The sequence below is a fragment of the Mastigoproctus giganteus genome, chromosome 1 (genome assembly GCF_048544385.1).
Source record: "Mastigoproctus giganteus isolate SK-2022 chromosome 1, ASM4854438v1, whole genome shotgun sequence".
NCBI classification, from domain to species: domain Eukaryota; kingdom Metazoa; phylum Arthropoda; class Arachnida; order Uropygi; family Thelyphonidae; genus Mastigoproctus; species Mastigoproctus giganteus.
This window is the reverse complement of record NC_143575.1, coordinates 267,119,459-267,136,136: the sequence shown is the minus strand read 5'-3', so window position 1 is coordinate 267,136,136 and position 16,678 is coordinate 267,119,459. Positions and strand designations below refer to the sequence as shown.

General features: G+C 34.5%; 1 protein-coding gene across 3 annotated transcripts in view; it reads left to right on the top strand.

Moving 5' to 3' along the window:
- LOC150091951 (uncharacterized) overlaps positions 1–16,678 on the top strand; it is a 142,622-nt gene that overhangs the window by 56,745 nt on the left and 69,199 nt on the right. For all 3 annotated transcript variants that reach the window (XR_016547692.1, XR_016547693.1, XM_090386261.1), the window contains exon 5: positions 5,365–5,705. Coding sequence is in view for 1 of the 3 variants with exons in the window: in XM_090386261.1 (XP_090242387.1) it covers positions 5,365–5,705 (341 nt within the window). In the remaining 2 variants the exon portion in view is untranslated. The remainder of the gene's footprint in view (positions 1–5,364; positions 5,706–16,678) is intronic.

The following is a 16,678-nucleotide window of genomic DNA, read 5'->3' as shown; positions in this document are numbered from 1 at the left end:
CACTCTGGCAAATCACTATGTCTGCTTCTTTTAAACAGTACGAGTAGCATTAAATCTTGAAACAATCATGGCATTGAACACATACACAGAAAAAAAGAGAAACAAGTTTCAAATGACCAGTTAATCTGAGATTTGTGAAAAACTTATCACTTTACAGGAGTTCCTTTCTAGAAATGCTGTCTGCATCTTGTTTGCTGAAATTGTAAGTAAAACTGAACATTTAAATTTCATTTGATAGACAGATAAAGTTAAAAATGTATTTTAACTTGGCATTTAGACTGACATTTACAGCAGTATACGCAAATTTCATTAATTCAATTAATCTGTCTCTCTCTCTCTCTCTCATTAATCAGGTGAGGGTAGCATAGTGTTTTCTCCCGGAAACTCTAGTTTTTCATCCAGCAAACAAAAATTGACCAAAGAACACGCAGTTTACAGACAGTGTATATGGAGCAATATGCCCCCTAGTCACTGATGCTCCTAAACCTACTACTACTCTCTGTATATGTGCATGTGTTAGTCTGTGGCCTAGAGCCAGCCAGCTATCCCCCCACTCATCGGGCCTTGCATATTTTGCATAATGGTTAACCTGACCCTGCTTACTCTGTGCATAATGTGCCTCAAATATGATGTTTAACTGATTTAACCAAAGGAAGTGATGGAGTGCTAGTCAAAATGCCATTTGCTACCTGAATTATTTTCTCTGAATTATTGCTATAAAGTTTTCTGAACATGCCAATTTAGTAGATATGTGGTTTAAGTAGAAAGGAGTACCTTTATTGCAGCAGTGATTTGGTTAGTATCTTACTTAATTTGTGAATAAGTTTAAGGATACTCATAATATCAGTATGTTTCAACAAATTTAAGGCTGATTACTATTTCTCTACGTATAGTGAAAATAATACATATGAGGAGCTAGCAAAGTTATCTACCTGACCTATAAAAATATCACATAATCTTGAATTTTTGTTATTTTATCAAGGATTGTCTTTACAGTTTGTGTGCAAAATAAAGTATCATAAACTGCTTTAGAAATAAACTGACTAAAACTTTTTTTGCTGATTAACATGACCTCGAAGAAAGCAGAGTATATGAGATGCAATTAAAAAGTTTGGGAACTGAATTAATATTTGGGAAAGATGTAATGTACAGACTATTTAGATGGATCTTCTTCACATTACATGCACTGATATCAATACTTCTGCAACTTATGGAAGCATTTTTTCTGATAGTAATAGTTCCTGTGTCATGTTCTGAATAATTTCCTCAGTCATTGCAAAAATGTCACCTTTCAAGGGGGCTTAAAAGTTTGGGAAACAAAAAAAATCATGGAGCTAAATCTATTGAGTATAGTAGATGGGAGACCAAGTGACGGAGTGTTTTGAAAGAAATTTGCAAATGGAAAACTCAAAGTGTGAAGAGACACTGTCATGATGAACGTGCCAATTCCTCGAAGCCTATTTTTCTATTTTCTTCAAATAGCATCACTCGATCACCATAAATCATTTCAGTAGTATTCCTGTTTCACTGATGGATCATGCAGAAAAAATTAATAATGAACAATGTTGTGTGAGTCAAAAAATACAATAAGCACAACTTGCACATTTGATTGAAATTGTCTTGTTTTTGTGGGGGACTTGGAGAAGATGGAGTTTTCCAGTGAATCTTAGTTTCCATGTCATAACAATACACCTACAATTTATCACGAGTAATAATGTGTGGGCTAGCAGCAGTAGCAACAGCACATTGACGAAGGTTCTGAGCAAGACCTTGCTTTCTGTGATGATCATTACAGATGATAGACACAAATTCATTGAAACACATCACATTCCCAAATTTTGTGTTAAAATTGATTGACATGTCCTAATACAATACAGTTTCTTTAATGTTGCTAAAGAAATTGTATTTCTTTAGCAACATTATGGATAATTAAACATCGATCATTTCTAGACTACAAACACCAATGATTAATTTATTATTAGTTTTTGAAGCTGTAGGGCAGCCAGAACAAGGATAGTCAATCCTCTTTTTAAAATTTTGCAATATGTAAACTGTGTTGTTTGAAGACTAACTTCATTAAGAGGTTTTGAATGACACAAATCATTTTCTCCAAAAGTTGCTTTTAACAAAATTTGATGAAAATTCACTACTCTGAATAAAATCACATTATTTTAAAATGTGACAAAATGCATAAAATGTCATATATTACTATTTATAGTGTATAGTGTGTTTAGGGTCTAATGGCACCAGGGGTTCCCCCATCTCTGTGTAGCATACGTTGGCGTGTGATACAGAACACTGTAGAGGCCAGAGATTTAAATGTGTATGGATATTGTTGAGTGTTGTGTTGTGTACTGTTGTTCGTTTGACATTTTAGCTGTTGGGCCCCGGGTGGGGCCCACCATTTGCTACACTATGCCCCTGGGAGGCAGGTCAGGTACACCAGTATTAGATATTTACTCTGGCAGGTCCTGCTACCTAGTTTTCTGAGATTTCAGTGGCTAAGACTTACAAAAAAAAAAAAAGCAAAAACAAACACACCAGGATTGGGTTTGGCCAAAAGGAATATAAAGATTAAAACTTGAAGTGTTGGGCTTGGTAAATTTTGACATGTGTTTGATGCTAGTAGTGAAGATAGAGAGGGAGGGGAGATTGAAGACTGTGGGAGGGGGGAAAGACAGAAGTATGGGGCCAATAGAGAAGACAACCCCAGTAGTCAGTGGGGCATGCCCATGCCTCACCAGAGGAAAAGAAGGGGTGGGGGGGGCAGAGAACTGTATCTTCCCACTGAGGGATATGGAGTTAAAGTGAATCTGGTAAGAGTACCCTATTCAGACCGCCAGGTGGCATTGGCAGAGGAGCTGAAGGTCATAGCTCTTGTCCTGGGGTGTCATAGATCCTGGAACAGGTGCCATCCAGGAAAATTGGTGAAAGGACTAAATAAGGTAGGTTCTGTGGTAGTGGGAGAGTCCTACGCCTTCTGAAGAAGTCTTGGGCAAATTTGGAAAATGCAGCATAGGTGTCCTTTGATTCCAGGAGATATTGTTCCAGGAGTCTCGGGATGAATTGAATTTTATTTTTGATATAGATGAGTTACCAAGAATGTTGCAGTAAGTTTCAATTTCAGTATACAGAGTTACTCCCTGAACTTTTGACCCTCCTTCATGGTGCAACCATTAAATTCCTCACCAAAGGATACAAATCTTTCAAGAGGAACTGATTGCGATGGTAAGCAACTGCTTATGCCCTCATAACTTAATGCCCTAAAATCTTATGCTTAGTATCAAGAACTAGTCCATTAGTATTAGCATTAGTAGAGGCATATGATGCAAGAAAGCAAGCTTCAGCCAATTAAAAAAAAAATAAATAAATAAAATCCCATTTCACTCATCCACTCACTCTAAAAGCTTGCCCAGTTCTTCCCTGAATTTATTTAATCTGTCAACTTTCACAATGACAGATGGAAGTTTGTTCCAGCAATCAACTATCCACTGGCTAAAGGCAAATTTCTGCACATCTATTCTACAACTGTCTTTCCTCAATTTGAAATTCATACCCTCCTCAGGTTCTTTATCTGAGCAAGAGGAAGAATCCCATTGGCATTTAGCCTGCTCAAACCATTCAAAGCCTTATACACCTCAATCAGATCACCTTCCAGGTGCCTAGTTTCTAGATGTTGCAATTTGCAGGACTTAAGCCTTTCTTGGTAAGAGGACCCCTTTGTTCCCCTCACCAGTCTTGTTGCCCTTCTCTGTACTCATTCTAGCAACTCTACATCCTAAAATGAGGCCTCCAGACCTGTATGCAATACTCAAGGCATGGCCTGACCATTGCCTTATGCAAAGTGATAATCACTTCATTTTCCTTACTAGCAAAATTCCTGGATATCATCGACAAGGTCCCACCTGCTGTGACAGCCAAAAAACTTCATATCTCACCACAGGTCTTTTTTATTCTCTACCACTCTGAGTGCAGTACCACACAGTTGGTACGTTTCTCTGGGGGTTACTGCTACTCATATGCATTTGACTTTGATACATTCACTGGCAATATATTTCAAGGTTAATTCATTAAAAGATGACATCTCTATTGTTTTTTGCAGTAGTTCTGTATAATCATGTCTGTTTTTATGATAGAAGATGCGACTAAAAATTTCACCAATTTCCTCTGAAAGTAAGATGTAGAACGAAGTGTTAATCTGTAAGCTGCAGAATCTGGAGACTAGGCACCTGTGAGGTGATCTGATTGAGGTGTACAAAGCCTTGAATGGTTTGAGCAGGCTCAGTGCTGATGGGATACTTCCACTTGCTCAGATTAAGGATCTGAGGGGGCATTGATTCAAATTGAGGAAAGCCTGTTGTAGAATAGATGTGCGGAAGTTTGCTTTTAGCCAGCGGGTAGTTGATTGCTGGAACAGACTTCCATCTGTTGTGGAAGTTTAAATAATTAGATAGCTTAAATAAATTTAAGGCTGAACTAGACAAACATTTGAAGTGACTGGATGGATGAAATGGGAAGGGTTTTTTTTTTTTTTTTTTTTTTGGCTGATGCTCTATAAGCTTGCTTTCTTACATCATATTCCTCAACTAATGCTAATGCTAATGATTAGTTAAGGATGTCAGAGGTCTGTCTATTGAAATGTCGAAAATAATTGGCCAGTTTTTCAGAAAAATTTAACATTTTTAAAGATCCAGTTAGTTTTTTTCCAAGATTAGTGACTGTGAACTGAAACCAGGGGAATATCGCAAGAGTCTCAAACCCAAAAAAAAACAACGTTTGAAGCTCTGTAGTGTACTGGTAAGATCGTGGTGACATTTTTCTGGGATTCAAAGTGGATTCTTATTGACCACATGCCCAAAAAAATTGCAGTTTCTTCCGCTCCCCACCATTCAGTATTTGTTTATAAACTCTAAAAAAGTACTTTGTGTTTGAGTTGTTTTTCCAGTGATGATTAAATTATTGCTGCTGTTTTCTGTTTTTCAATGGCTGAGACTCAAGGAAATTCTTTTTGAGAAATGTAGCTCCTTTATCAACAAAATGGAAAGGTGCATTTGGGGTCAAGGAGGATTGCATTAAAAAAAAAAAAAAAACCATTCTACCTTCTACCTATTGTATCTGGGTAGATAACTTTCTTAGTGGTCCTTCATACTTTAGAAATAAAATAATTTTGAATTTTCAATGTTTTGATTATTCATGCTTCTTTCTTTCATTCAAGTTAATTAGGAATTAAGCTGAATGTTATACCTTTTTATTTTATGTCATAATGTTAAGTATTTGAAATAATTGAATATTTATGATTATAAAGTTTTGCTTTTTCATCAAGGGAAGCATTTTTTCCAGAGACTGTTATTTTTCTTTTTACAGTCCAGATTATAATTACGGAATGGGTGGTGGGGGTAGTGATTATCCCCCACCCCATGCACCTCCACCACCACCTCCTCCAGCTGGTGGAGGATACGATTCTTATCCTGCTGGTGGTAGAGAAGCTGGTGGCTATGGTGGTGGCGGGATGAGAGATTACCAGTCTAGCTATCCTCCTGCAGATAATTATGGAGGTGGGTATGGTAATAAGGTAGGCGGAGGAATGCCACCAGATAACAGAGACTACAGAGGTGGATATGGCTCAGGACCGTCAATGGGTTACACAAGCAGTTATAATGATGACAGGGGATATGGTACAGTGCCTGGACCTGATCCTGGATATGGTGAGTTTTGATTTTTTTTTTTTTTTTTTCCATTCCGATGTTTGGTATTGTGTGCTTCCCTGGAAAAACTACTTTTACAGACACAGCATTACAACTCTAGATGCATTTGAATAATAATGGAACTGTGAAGGTAACATTAAAATCATTCCTCCTTATAAATATGGATTTAATCAGAAATTTTTATTTTTAATGTATTTTGTTGTTTTATTATGATGATTAAATTAATGTAGCATAATATATATCAACAAATATTCAAAAAGAAGTTCCATTATTAATTTTCACCACAATCTGTTAAAAAAGTCACACAAATTGGTGAACAAAATTTTTATCTTTTAAAAAGAAATTTGCACAAAGATAGCACTTTTTTTTTTTTTTTTAACTAATTTTTATAATCATCATTATCCAACATTCCAATTTTTTAGAGAATCAATTATTACTGAATAATGACAGGTAATTGGGAAAGAATTTTGTTCAGTTCACGTTTGCGGCATTTTCTTTGCAGAACTCTCTTCAGCATTATGTTAAATTTCACGCTTAAGGCACTGCTTGTTTTTTTTTTTTTTTATATATATCTTTGCTTATTATAGAGGAATGGGTGTATCTTATTTTTACATAATTCTGTTAAGTAACTTATTCAAGTGGAGAGAAAATTTATGTTTTCTCTTACAGTTGATTGTTTGCATTATAACAGGAATTGGTAGTTAAACATATTATAAATTGCACCGTATTTTATATGCTTTCAAAAATTTGATGATGTGTAATTCCTTCCATTTTTTTAAATTATGAAGTTGAATAGTTTTGTATTGTGAATCTAAGATAGGGAAGGTAGCAGAGGGGGATTTTTATTCTCATGCAATAAATTATGATAGTGATTCTTGGAAGTCATATGATAGTGATTCTTGGATTCATGTTGCTTTGCAAATAAATTAGTAGTGCATAAACATAAGGTGAAGAGTTTTAGCACTGTTTTAGAATTGTTATATATTTATTAACCTGGTAGTGAGGTACCTCTGAGTGCCATTCCAAAATATTGATCAGTACTTCATTGGAATTATATGTGGAAAGAACTTGGCAGGTTTCACTCTGCTGTTTTTGTTACTATTTATGTTTACAGTTTTGTATAAATGGATGTTTTTGACCAGACAATTGCTGTTAGTCAGATACTGTTCGTTTTATGCTTGAATTATTACACAAAATAGGGTAACGATAGATTATATTGCCAAAAGTAGAAAATCTTTTATGGGCTACAGTATTTAGTAATGTGTCAACCCACTTTTATTCTCAATGCCACACCGTATCCTAGACTCCAAACTGAATTTTGATAACAGGAAGGTGTATTTTGGCCTTTGTTCTTCCTTCAGAACATGGGTCAGTTCTGTTGCTAATTGTGAGGGGTGTTAGCCTTATCCTCCAGGTTTCTTGAATTGCTCTGATAATCCTATACTTATGTATGGGATTACCAGTACCCCTAACGCCTCTCAAGGAGGAAAAAAAAAAAGTGTGAATTCACTTTTGAGTTGGTAGTGTATTGGATTATACCTATATTCCCTGTGGTATTGGATTATACCTGTATTTCCTGTGGTATTAGGTGGGCATGGTTGTAAGGGCTGACAGTAATGCCACTTGTATAATTCTGTAGTTTTTGAATTTCAGTATATATTCTGTTTTCTAAAAGGCCAAAGAATTGAGTTTATATTTAGTGATGTAAGCTGTAGGATATTAAACAACTCTGGGTAGAAATTAGAGGTGGAGGTGTTGTGCATAAATGTGTGTCTAAAGTTTATCTAGACCATGGTGAAAACAGTAAGCTTCATTGGAAAATTGTGATTCAGCATAAAGAGGAAGGCATGCATTGACTTATCAAAAAAAAAAAAAAAAAAATCCAGAATGCCGAAATTTAAACTAAATTGTTAGATCATTCCTCAGAGAGAAGCATTGAGTATATTAGAAGAAATTTATTCATTATCCATAGGAAAGTTTGCCACTAGAATTTTTTTTTTTTGTCTGGAAGATTACTTTCAGTGCAATTCAAACTTACCCAGCCTGGCATTTGGCAGCTGATGTTCCAGTTTATCCCAGAGATGCTCAATGGAGTTAAGATTAAGGCAGGTCACTGCAGACTCTGCAGCATGACATCATGTATTATCTTGCTGAAAGGCGCCTCCGTAGCCAGGTGAAAAGGAGCAGCAGTGCGTAGCACACGCTTCTTGATTAGACCGGGGTTCAAGTCCGTCACCACCAAATACGGAGGATGCGGAAAGGTCAGGGAATGACCACCGCATATCTCGGAGCAATATGGCCTTAGTTGCTAATGCTGCTAAAAACTAAAATAACAACAATCTTGCTGAAATATATAAGGGGGGCCACCCCATACTGCTGCCATAGTGTAGGAAGAGCAGAATGTACTGCATTGCATTCATTGTTCCTGGAATGATCCATGCCCAAGCCATGAGGAAAAAACCACAGGCAGCAACAGTATATCAACCCAACTTCACAGTTAGGATAACACATTCATCCAGGCATCTACCAGAACCAAACATGACCATCAAATTGAAAAACATGATTCATCCATTGTTCCGGGAAGCAATTTTAATGGTTTGGGCACTAGGCAGATTGAGTCTGTGCATTTCATTCTATGATGTTTTGTTTCTGTACAGCTCTTCCCCAAATCCAATGCTGTGAGCTCTCTATGTATATCTTCTTTGTGCTAATATCATTTCCTGTGGCCTCCCTGATCTTGTATTCGATGAGATGCCCATTGGTCTCTTTCAGTCAATTTCTGTAATCTCCTGAACATTTCGTGGCTATAGTAACACCATGATGTTTCCATTTGCTGATTACATTAGATACCATTTATGTAGGGTATTTCAGTTTTTCTGCAATGTTACAAACAGATTGATTACTAATATGTCATCCTATCATGACTCTCAATGTCACTAAGATTGACCCATCTGCTGTATTTTGTTGATCTGCTTGCTCCTCTCATGAATGCAGTTACTCTTATTTCTATTCTTGACGCATAGAATGAAGGTATGGTTAATTTTTTTTCAAATCCATTGGATGTTGGGTAGCGTTATGTTTCGTTTATTTTATTTTAATTTTCTTTTTATTAGTGTGAATTTTTTTTTTCATCTTTAGGTAGTTCATCACATTCATCTTTGAAAGTGTAAAACTATCAAATCTTTCACACTTAATCATTTTTTAAGTTTGAAAATGGAAGTGACTAATAGTTTCATGTTTGCCTTTTAATCGTGTCTTTATGTGACATCTTTTTCTCATGATGATATCCATCAAGAAATAATTGATTACAAACACTTTATACACCATGATAATTACTTTAATAATGTAATTATTAATAGGCACAGATATCAGCATTATAAGAAAGGATCACAAATACGCCTTTCTTCTAATGTTGATGTCATTTTGAGAAAGGCATATTTATTAGAGGAGCTAGAGTTAAAACATGACACCTTGGTAGATATGCCACGCTTTAAATAAATATGAGCATGACTTAGCATATAAATCCAACGTAATGCAAAGAACTGTGGGCATAAAAAACATCTGAAAGATGATAACTCTACATATTAAAAGCAGAGAAACATAATACTACTGTCTGTCATTTTAAATAGATCAGAATGCATTACTAAAGTAACAAGCCATATTAGATAGAAGAGAACATAGATACAGTAAGAAAGATCCAACTAAAGTTAGAGAAAAAGAGAATCATTCAAGCCATGAAAGTGTTGTTAGATAAAAAAAACATCAATAAAAGAACATACCATTTCATTAGACCAAGAAACAACGAGGCTCTCCATCATGTTTAGCAGTATTAAAATCCGTAAAGAGAAGGATTCTATAAAGCCCATTGTTTGGCAGTAAATTTAGTCCAGCAAAGAACATAGTCAGTGAGGGGCGAATTTTTGAATTTTTGAAATAGCCAGTGAATTTTTGCCACTTGTAAGGATAACTTAATAGCTAACCTGGAGAAATTCATTAGAGTGATTAAACATGAATGCATAAAAAGTTTCTATGCGAGTTTCCTCTCAAGTTTTCATGCAAATGATGTTTATCAACATTTCGTAAGAAAAATCACTAGCTGGAAAGTAGGAATGCCACAAAGGAATAAGATGTTACCGTACAGAACCAGGGTACTTTAACCTGTCAGTGGCTTATGCAAAAAACTTTTGTGCATTTTTTGTTGAAGATTAATGACCAAAACTTTCTCTACCTTCCTAAACACGAACCCAGTTTTATTCAAATTGTTTTTGAAGAAATCTTTTATGGTTTTCACAAAGTAATTGCATGAAAGAACCAGGCAGATTCACATGGCTCTTTCTCCCCCCCCCCACTTTTAGTTTTCTCGGGCACACAGTACATCCCAGCTGGCACTCTTATTTTACAACAAATAAAAACAGCGTTTTTATTTGCACAGCGTCAGTCTTCATGGGGAATATTTTAGGATATTCCCGAATAATTAGCTGAAAACAAGTGATTAGAAAAATACGTGAGAAGTCACGAAAGTGCTGTTCCTTTCTGTAGGCCTTAATAATATTTTCTGCATACATATGTAATATATATAATCAGAAATATATGCACATGCATAATTTTAAAATTTTGCTCTCGTAACCATTTTTGCCACTGGAAAATGCAAGTGATTATTAATTTCATGAAATGGCTAAGGTAAAGAAAGCCTACACGAGAACGACGAGAAACGTCGGATAACTTACGCGGAAAATGAGTTTCCCGACACTGGCCTCTAGTGCTGCTCCCTCAGTAAACAGACGGTAGGTGTTATTTTTCTCGATTTCTGGAGCAGAAATCGAGAAGGATATATTGATTGACAGGTAGGCATGGCAAACGATGAAATGATTGGTGGTGGGTGCGACAGATGACAAGCTACTGTGTAGTCATTGGTTGGCATTATGATGTGTATTTACCAGTAAAGAACGTTGTTGTTGTTGTTGTTGTTGTTGTTTGGTTTTTAGGAGCATTAGCAACTAAGGCTATATTGCTCCGGGGATATGCGGTGGTCATTCCCTGACCTTTCCGCATCCTCCGTATTTGGTGGGCATGGGCTCGAACCCCAGTCTAATCAAGAAGCACGTGCTATGCACTACTGCTCCTGCCCACCTGGCTACAGAGGCGCCCAGTAAAGAACAGTGCATAATAGTTTTGTAATGAACGATGAACAGGTAATAGTAGCGATGAATCTTTTAAGATACGGATTGATGTTATGATAGATGTGTATCCACACTAGTGTCTTCAAAAATAAAAGTACAGTAATAAAAAATTTATATTTTTGTTAATAAACAATTTATGTGCTAGTCCACCCATGATTCTAAAGAAAAAAGGTTAGGTTACCCCCTCCATTTTGGGGAGGGGTTGAAGCTCCCATGGGATTCAAGTGGAGGTAACCTTTTTTCACCATTAGGGCATATTATTGAACAAGAAAATAAAAATACAGTCATTAAAAAAAAAATATTTTTTTTATGAATGTATTTCTAAATATGACTAATTCTAAAGAAAAAAGGTTAGGTTACCCCCTCCACTTCGAGAGGGGTTCAAGCTCCCATGGGATTCAAGTTGAGGTAACCTGACCTTTTTTCACTATTAAGAAATACTGTAATGGTGAAAAAAGGTTAGGGCATGTGCATTTAGGACAAGTTACCATTAGTGCTGCTAAAGTGATACTAAACTGATGTTATTGTGTGTTGTGTTCGTGCGCCAATCAGCACATCGCTTGCCACGCCTACCTGTCAATCAATATATCGTTCTTGACTTTGCTCCAGACTGATAACACCTACCGTCTGTTTACCGAGTGAGCAGCACTAGAGTGCCGTATCAGGAAACTAATTTTCCATGTAAGTTATCTGACGTTTCTCGTCGTTCTCGTGCAGGCTTTCTTTACCTTCGCCCATGAAATTTATATTTTGTGGCTGTAACTTTTTTCCCTACACTTTCAGCAGAATTTTTTTTTTTTTTTTTAATAATGCATATAAAAATCATAGCATTATTTAAATATTTACATTTTTTATTAAAATATAAAAAGTTCATTAAATTCAAGCTTAAAATTCAGGTCAATAACAGCTTGCTGCTCGTGAACATCCTTCAATTAAACTTGCCTTTCTGTTTAGTGATTTAATTGCAGGTTTATGGTAAGCCAGCTGATTCTGGACATTTCATGACTTGCACATCTATGGTCAGTCACCTCAAAAAATAAATTTAGGCATCATAAAAACATTATAATGAACAGATATCTGAAAATATGTGATAATGATAAAAAAAAAAAAAAAAATCACAGATGAAATCAAACTATCAAAGTGTTATTTGAAGAATGGGTACTGTAATCAGTTAATTAATTGGACTATAGAAAAATACCCCAACAACAAAGCCAATAACACTGATATTGATTACAAAAAGGTGTTGTTATTCCATACATAAAATAGATAGGCAAAAAACTAGAAGAATCTGCAAAAATCATGGTCTCAAATTCAACTTTAAGCTGATAGAATGGAAAATTTGTTTAAAAATCTGAAATCACATCTAAATAGAAGTAATTTACAAAAATATGTGTATGTAGCAAGGTGTGCATAAGTGATACAGGATAAAATAGTTTGAAACTTGCATTCTGGAGCACAACAAGTTAGTTAACATTTTAATATTAAGTGCATTATATTTTAGGTGCCCAAGCAAATATTAATAATTCATGATTTTTACTAACAACTGCAAAACTATGGATAGGATTTGCAGTCAATGGGAGAAGGTCATTAATATACAAGAGGAAAAGAATGGAAGAAAACACTGAATCCTGTGGAACACCAGCATTAGTGGGGAACTTAGAAGACAGAGCCATCTACCATCACCCACAGTGAGGAGTCAGAGAAAAAACTGGATACCCAATAAATAAAAAAAACAGTTGGCAAACCGTAAGAAGGAAGCTAGACTTTTATGCCAGACACGGTCAAAAGCCTTTGAAACGTCAATAGCAACTGCTTGAGTTTCGTGAAACTTTTCTACTAAATTTGGCCGTAGATGGGTAGCATGAGCCACTATATCACAGTGGATCAGCACTGATGGAATCCATACTGGCAACCATTGATCAGTGCTCCTAATGCATCTAACAAACATATTACGAAAAGGAATACAAAAGAATCAGAATTGGTGCAGATGTATTGGGGGTATGCTTAAACATATAGCAATGAAACTTTTTCAATAGTATGGGAGAATTTTGAAAAGAGAAAGTGCTTTATGCATTAAGAAATTTAGCTGAGATCTTACTAAAATAAAGGGAAAAATATAGAATAACAATGGAAGAGTCTTTTCCAAAAAGACTAAGTATGGATTAAAAGAATTAAATAAATAAAGGGAGGAACCCATTAAGCTGTGAGAATGCTGAGCACTAGGTTAAAGACTAGTCGGCGCCTTCGTAGCCAGGTGGGAAGGAGCAGCAGTGTGTAGCACATGCTTCTTGATTAGACCGGGGTTCGAGCCCATCACCACCAAATACGGAGGATGTGGAAAAAGTCAGGGAATGACCACCGCATATTCCCAGAACAATATGGCCTTAGTTGCTAATGCTCTTAAAAATCAAAATAACAAACAAACAAAGACTAGTCTTGTGACATATCAGTGGCATTCAGAGAAAATCATATTTTTGTTATCCTTGTCCTTACTAATTGGCATGTGAACAAGGATTTTGCATAGGATATATAACACAATGCTTAATAATCCAACTAAATATTGTGGTGTGTAAAAGTGTTTTCACTTGTTTCTTGAAAGAGTTTCATTTATATTTTATGTTTATAATCTTTTATTTTCAGCAGAATTAATAACGTTTTGCCTTTTTGAAAATAACAAGTGTAAAAAATTAATTTATTAAGTATTACAGTCTATTATTAAAAGGCCAAGCATTGGTATACTCCAAACAGAATTCAGAAAAACCAGGAGCTTTTTCCAGAAATAATAAAGAAAGTTAGGTACTTGTCAGGTCCCTATGCCACTGTTTTTTTTAATTAAAAAAATTTTTTTTTTACCATTTCTGGTATTTAGGTACTGTTTGTTTTACATTTGAATTATCTCATAAAATAGGTAATGATAGATACATATCTAATGTGTGCATTTGCATGTGTACACATGCATATATATTCATATACATACAGTACAAACCTCAGTGCACTATGCCTTGTTATATTTCAATTTTGGATATACAGGAAAAAACATGTCCTCCAAGTCGAATAGTACAAAAAAAGCATTTAAAAAAAAAACCACTAGTGTCAAATATAAATGGCAAAAGTAAAACAAAAACCATATGTATTCTCCTTCAGCTCTACTACACTGGTTTTAGAAATGTGTGTTATGTTTCCCAGGAGGAGAAGATGCAAACAAATGTTCATGTTAGCAAATTCAGCTATTCAAAATAAAGAAATGGAATGCAGTAGAAATGTTGTCTAAGCTAAGTTGGAAACAATTACATAAAGTTTGGAAATCATCCAACTGTTGTATTTTTTCTTGTAGTATATTGAGTTATAGAGCCAATTTTTTTATGCAATAAAAAATATAATGATGAATTGTAAATTGCATGGGACACCCATGAAAGTGAACAATGAAAGTAGAGTCACCTACCAGCTGTTATAATTTTGCCAGTTATGGTATGTCTCAGTTATAGGATTAATTTTTGTAAATAATAGTGCATGACATCATTTTTTAAACTATGGAATTGCATTTATACTTGCAAAAAACTGCTAACAGCTTGCATGTTGTTAATGTGCTGCTGGCTACAGTTAGTAAAAATGTGCTCTAATTATACTACACTCTGAAATTCACCTATATTCATAAACACAATTAAGTTGAAACTTTAAATTGACTTGCTTATTTTTCCATAGAGTTGTGTTCCTCAGTCTTGTAAGAGGTTTAAAAAAATACACCATTTGGCTTTGCTTAGAATTAAAATATGATTCAGTTTGTTGAAAGAGGCATAATTTCAATTATGTGTTTCTGAAAAGAACTGAAGTGTTGAATGTTGATACATTAAGCTTTGTTAGTTTCGGACATCAAAGGAGATTGTGAAGGCAGATGAGATTCATTTGTGTGGTATTAAATGTGAACAGTACACTGCAGCATACAACAGAATATCTCCCTTCAACTTTCTATAGTTTATTTACTGTGAATAAAGTGGTAGATGTAGCGAAGTTACTATACACCTTTATAAAGCTTGTGAAAACTAAACCTATGGGACTATGACCATGTGACATTTATTAATATTACTTGGGTATATTTGAGGTTTTGACTGTAGCCAAGTCATTACTTGCTCGTGTTGCCTCATAGTTCTTTACTGTTAATTGGCTTTCTTGTTAATGTGTTTTCTTTGAAAGTATGAAATCACTGTAAGGAATTTTATTTAAGTAAAGGCAGTATTACAGAAAGGTAATTTTTTAAAACTTCAGAAAGTTTGCATTTGCCATTTAAAATGTTGACCTATTTAATCTATTGGTGCCAAAAAAAAAAGTGGAAGGAAATTTTTTTGCAATAGAAATATTAGCTTAATAGGTTCATGTCTTCTGGTTATTATATATTTATTTTAAAATAAAAAAAATAATAATAAATGAATAAATTTTGATTTGGTCATAACATGGTTTGTATTGAGGTTGCACTGTGTGTGTGTGTGTGTGATGTAAGTTAAATTACAAATGCAAACTAAATTAAGAATAGGTTAACAGAGTTGGTAAGCTGTGCCATTTGCAAATACAGCAAGAACTAGTATAATACATGGAAAAATAATGAAGAAATGGGGGTGATTAAATTCAGAATAAAGGTGTTGCAGTAGGTATGCATACCTGAAAATTTGAAATAAGTTAAATGAAAGGCTGATACAGAAAATTTTCAAGCCAAAATAAATAATTTATTCTTCAGTATCCTATCCCTTCACTGATTTTTAAGATCAGTAAGTGTGTAAATAAACTTATTAAATGTAAAAAAGTTGCATTTAATAAGTATTGAAGTCCATTAGTAAAAAGTCATGCATTGACATTCAAGCAGAATTAAAAAAAAAAAAAAAAAGAGAGAGAGAGAGAGAGAGCAAAAAGCAAAACCTCTTCCAGAAATAAAAAAAAGAAAGTTAGGCACCTTTTAGGTTCCACACCACTGTTTTTGTTATGGAATGATAGTATTACCACTGCCAAGTTAAGGCAGATTTTCAATTTAGATATTCATGATATGAGAGTCAGAATGGTTTTGAAGGTTTACATAAGAAAAACTAGTGGGTGATTAAAAAAATTATTGGAATAGAATTAATTTTGCTATGGGTGCTTCAGGGTAGTTCTATTATTATTATTTTCAATCTTTCTGTATCGTGACATTCGGTTGTTAATAAGGAAAAATTTTATATTGTTTTCCTCCTCCTCCTCTCATATAGCACTTCAGCTGAAACCTCTGTTGGATGTTGTTCTTGAAATCTCTTGTAACAATTTTGGTATGCATGTGTGCCTTTGATATTAATGATAGTTTTGCTCGCTCCATTTACTTGTTATCAGTCATAGTACTCTTCCTTTTAATAAGCGACTAAGGTTATTTTTCAGATTCTGTCATATTTGTGTATGATAAATGTGTATGAACATAACTGAAGATGCTCATAAAAAAAATCTAATGGCATTAAAGAATTTCAAAACAAAATGAAAAAAAAAAAAAAAAAAACAGCAATAAAAAATGCACTACTTTAAAGGAGAAGTTAAAAGAATTTAAAGAAAACAAGATAATATATTTTTGGCAGTAGGCTTGCACCAGAGATATTTTTAAATTTTTTTCAAAAAAAAACCAGTTACAGAAAAACTCAATTTTTTTTATTTTTCCTTTTAAAATATTCAGATACTGTTTTTAAAATATATTAATTTCAGTTGTAGAAGTTTGAATAACAAATTTTAAATTTCCTGATTGTCTGAATAGAATGAAATGAGCACCTACTTATTAATTTTGTCATT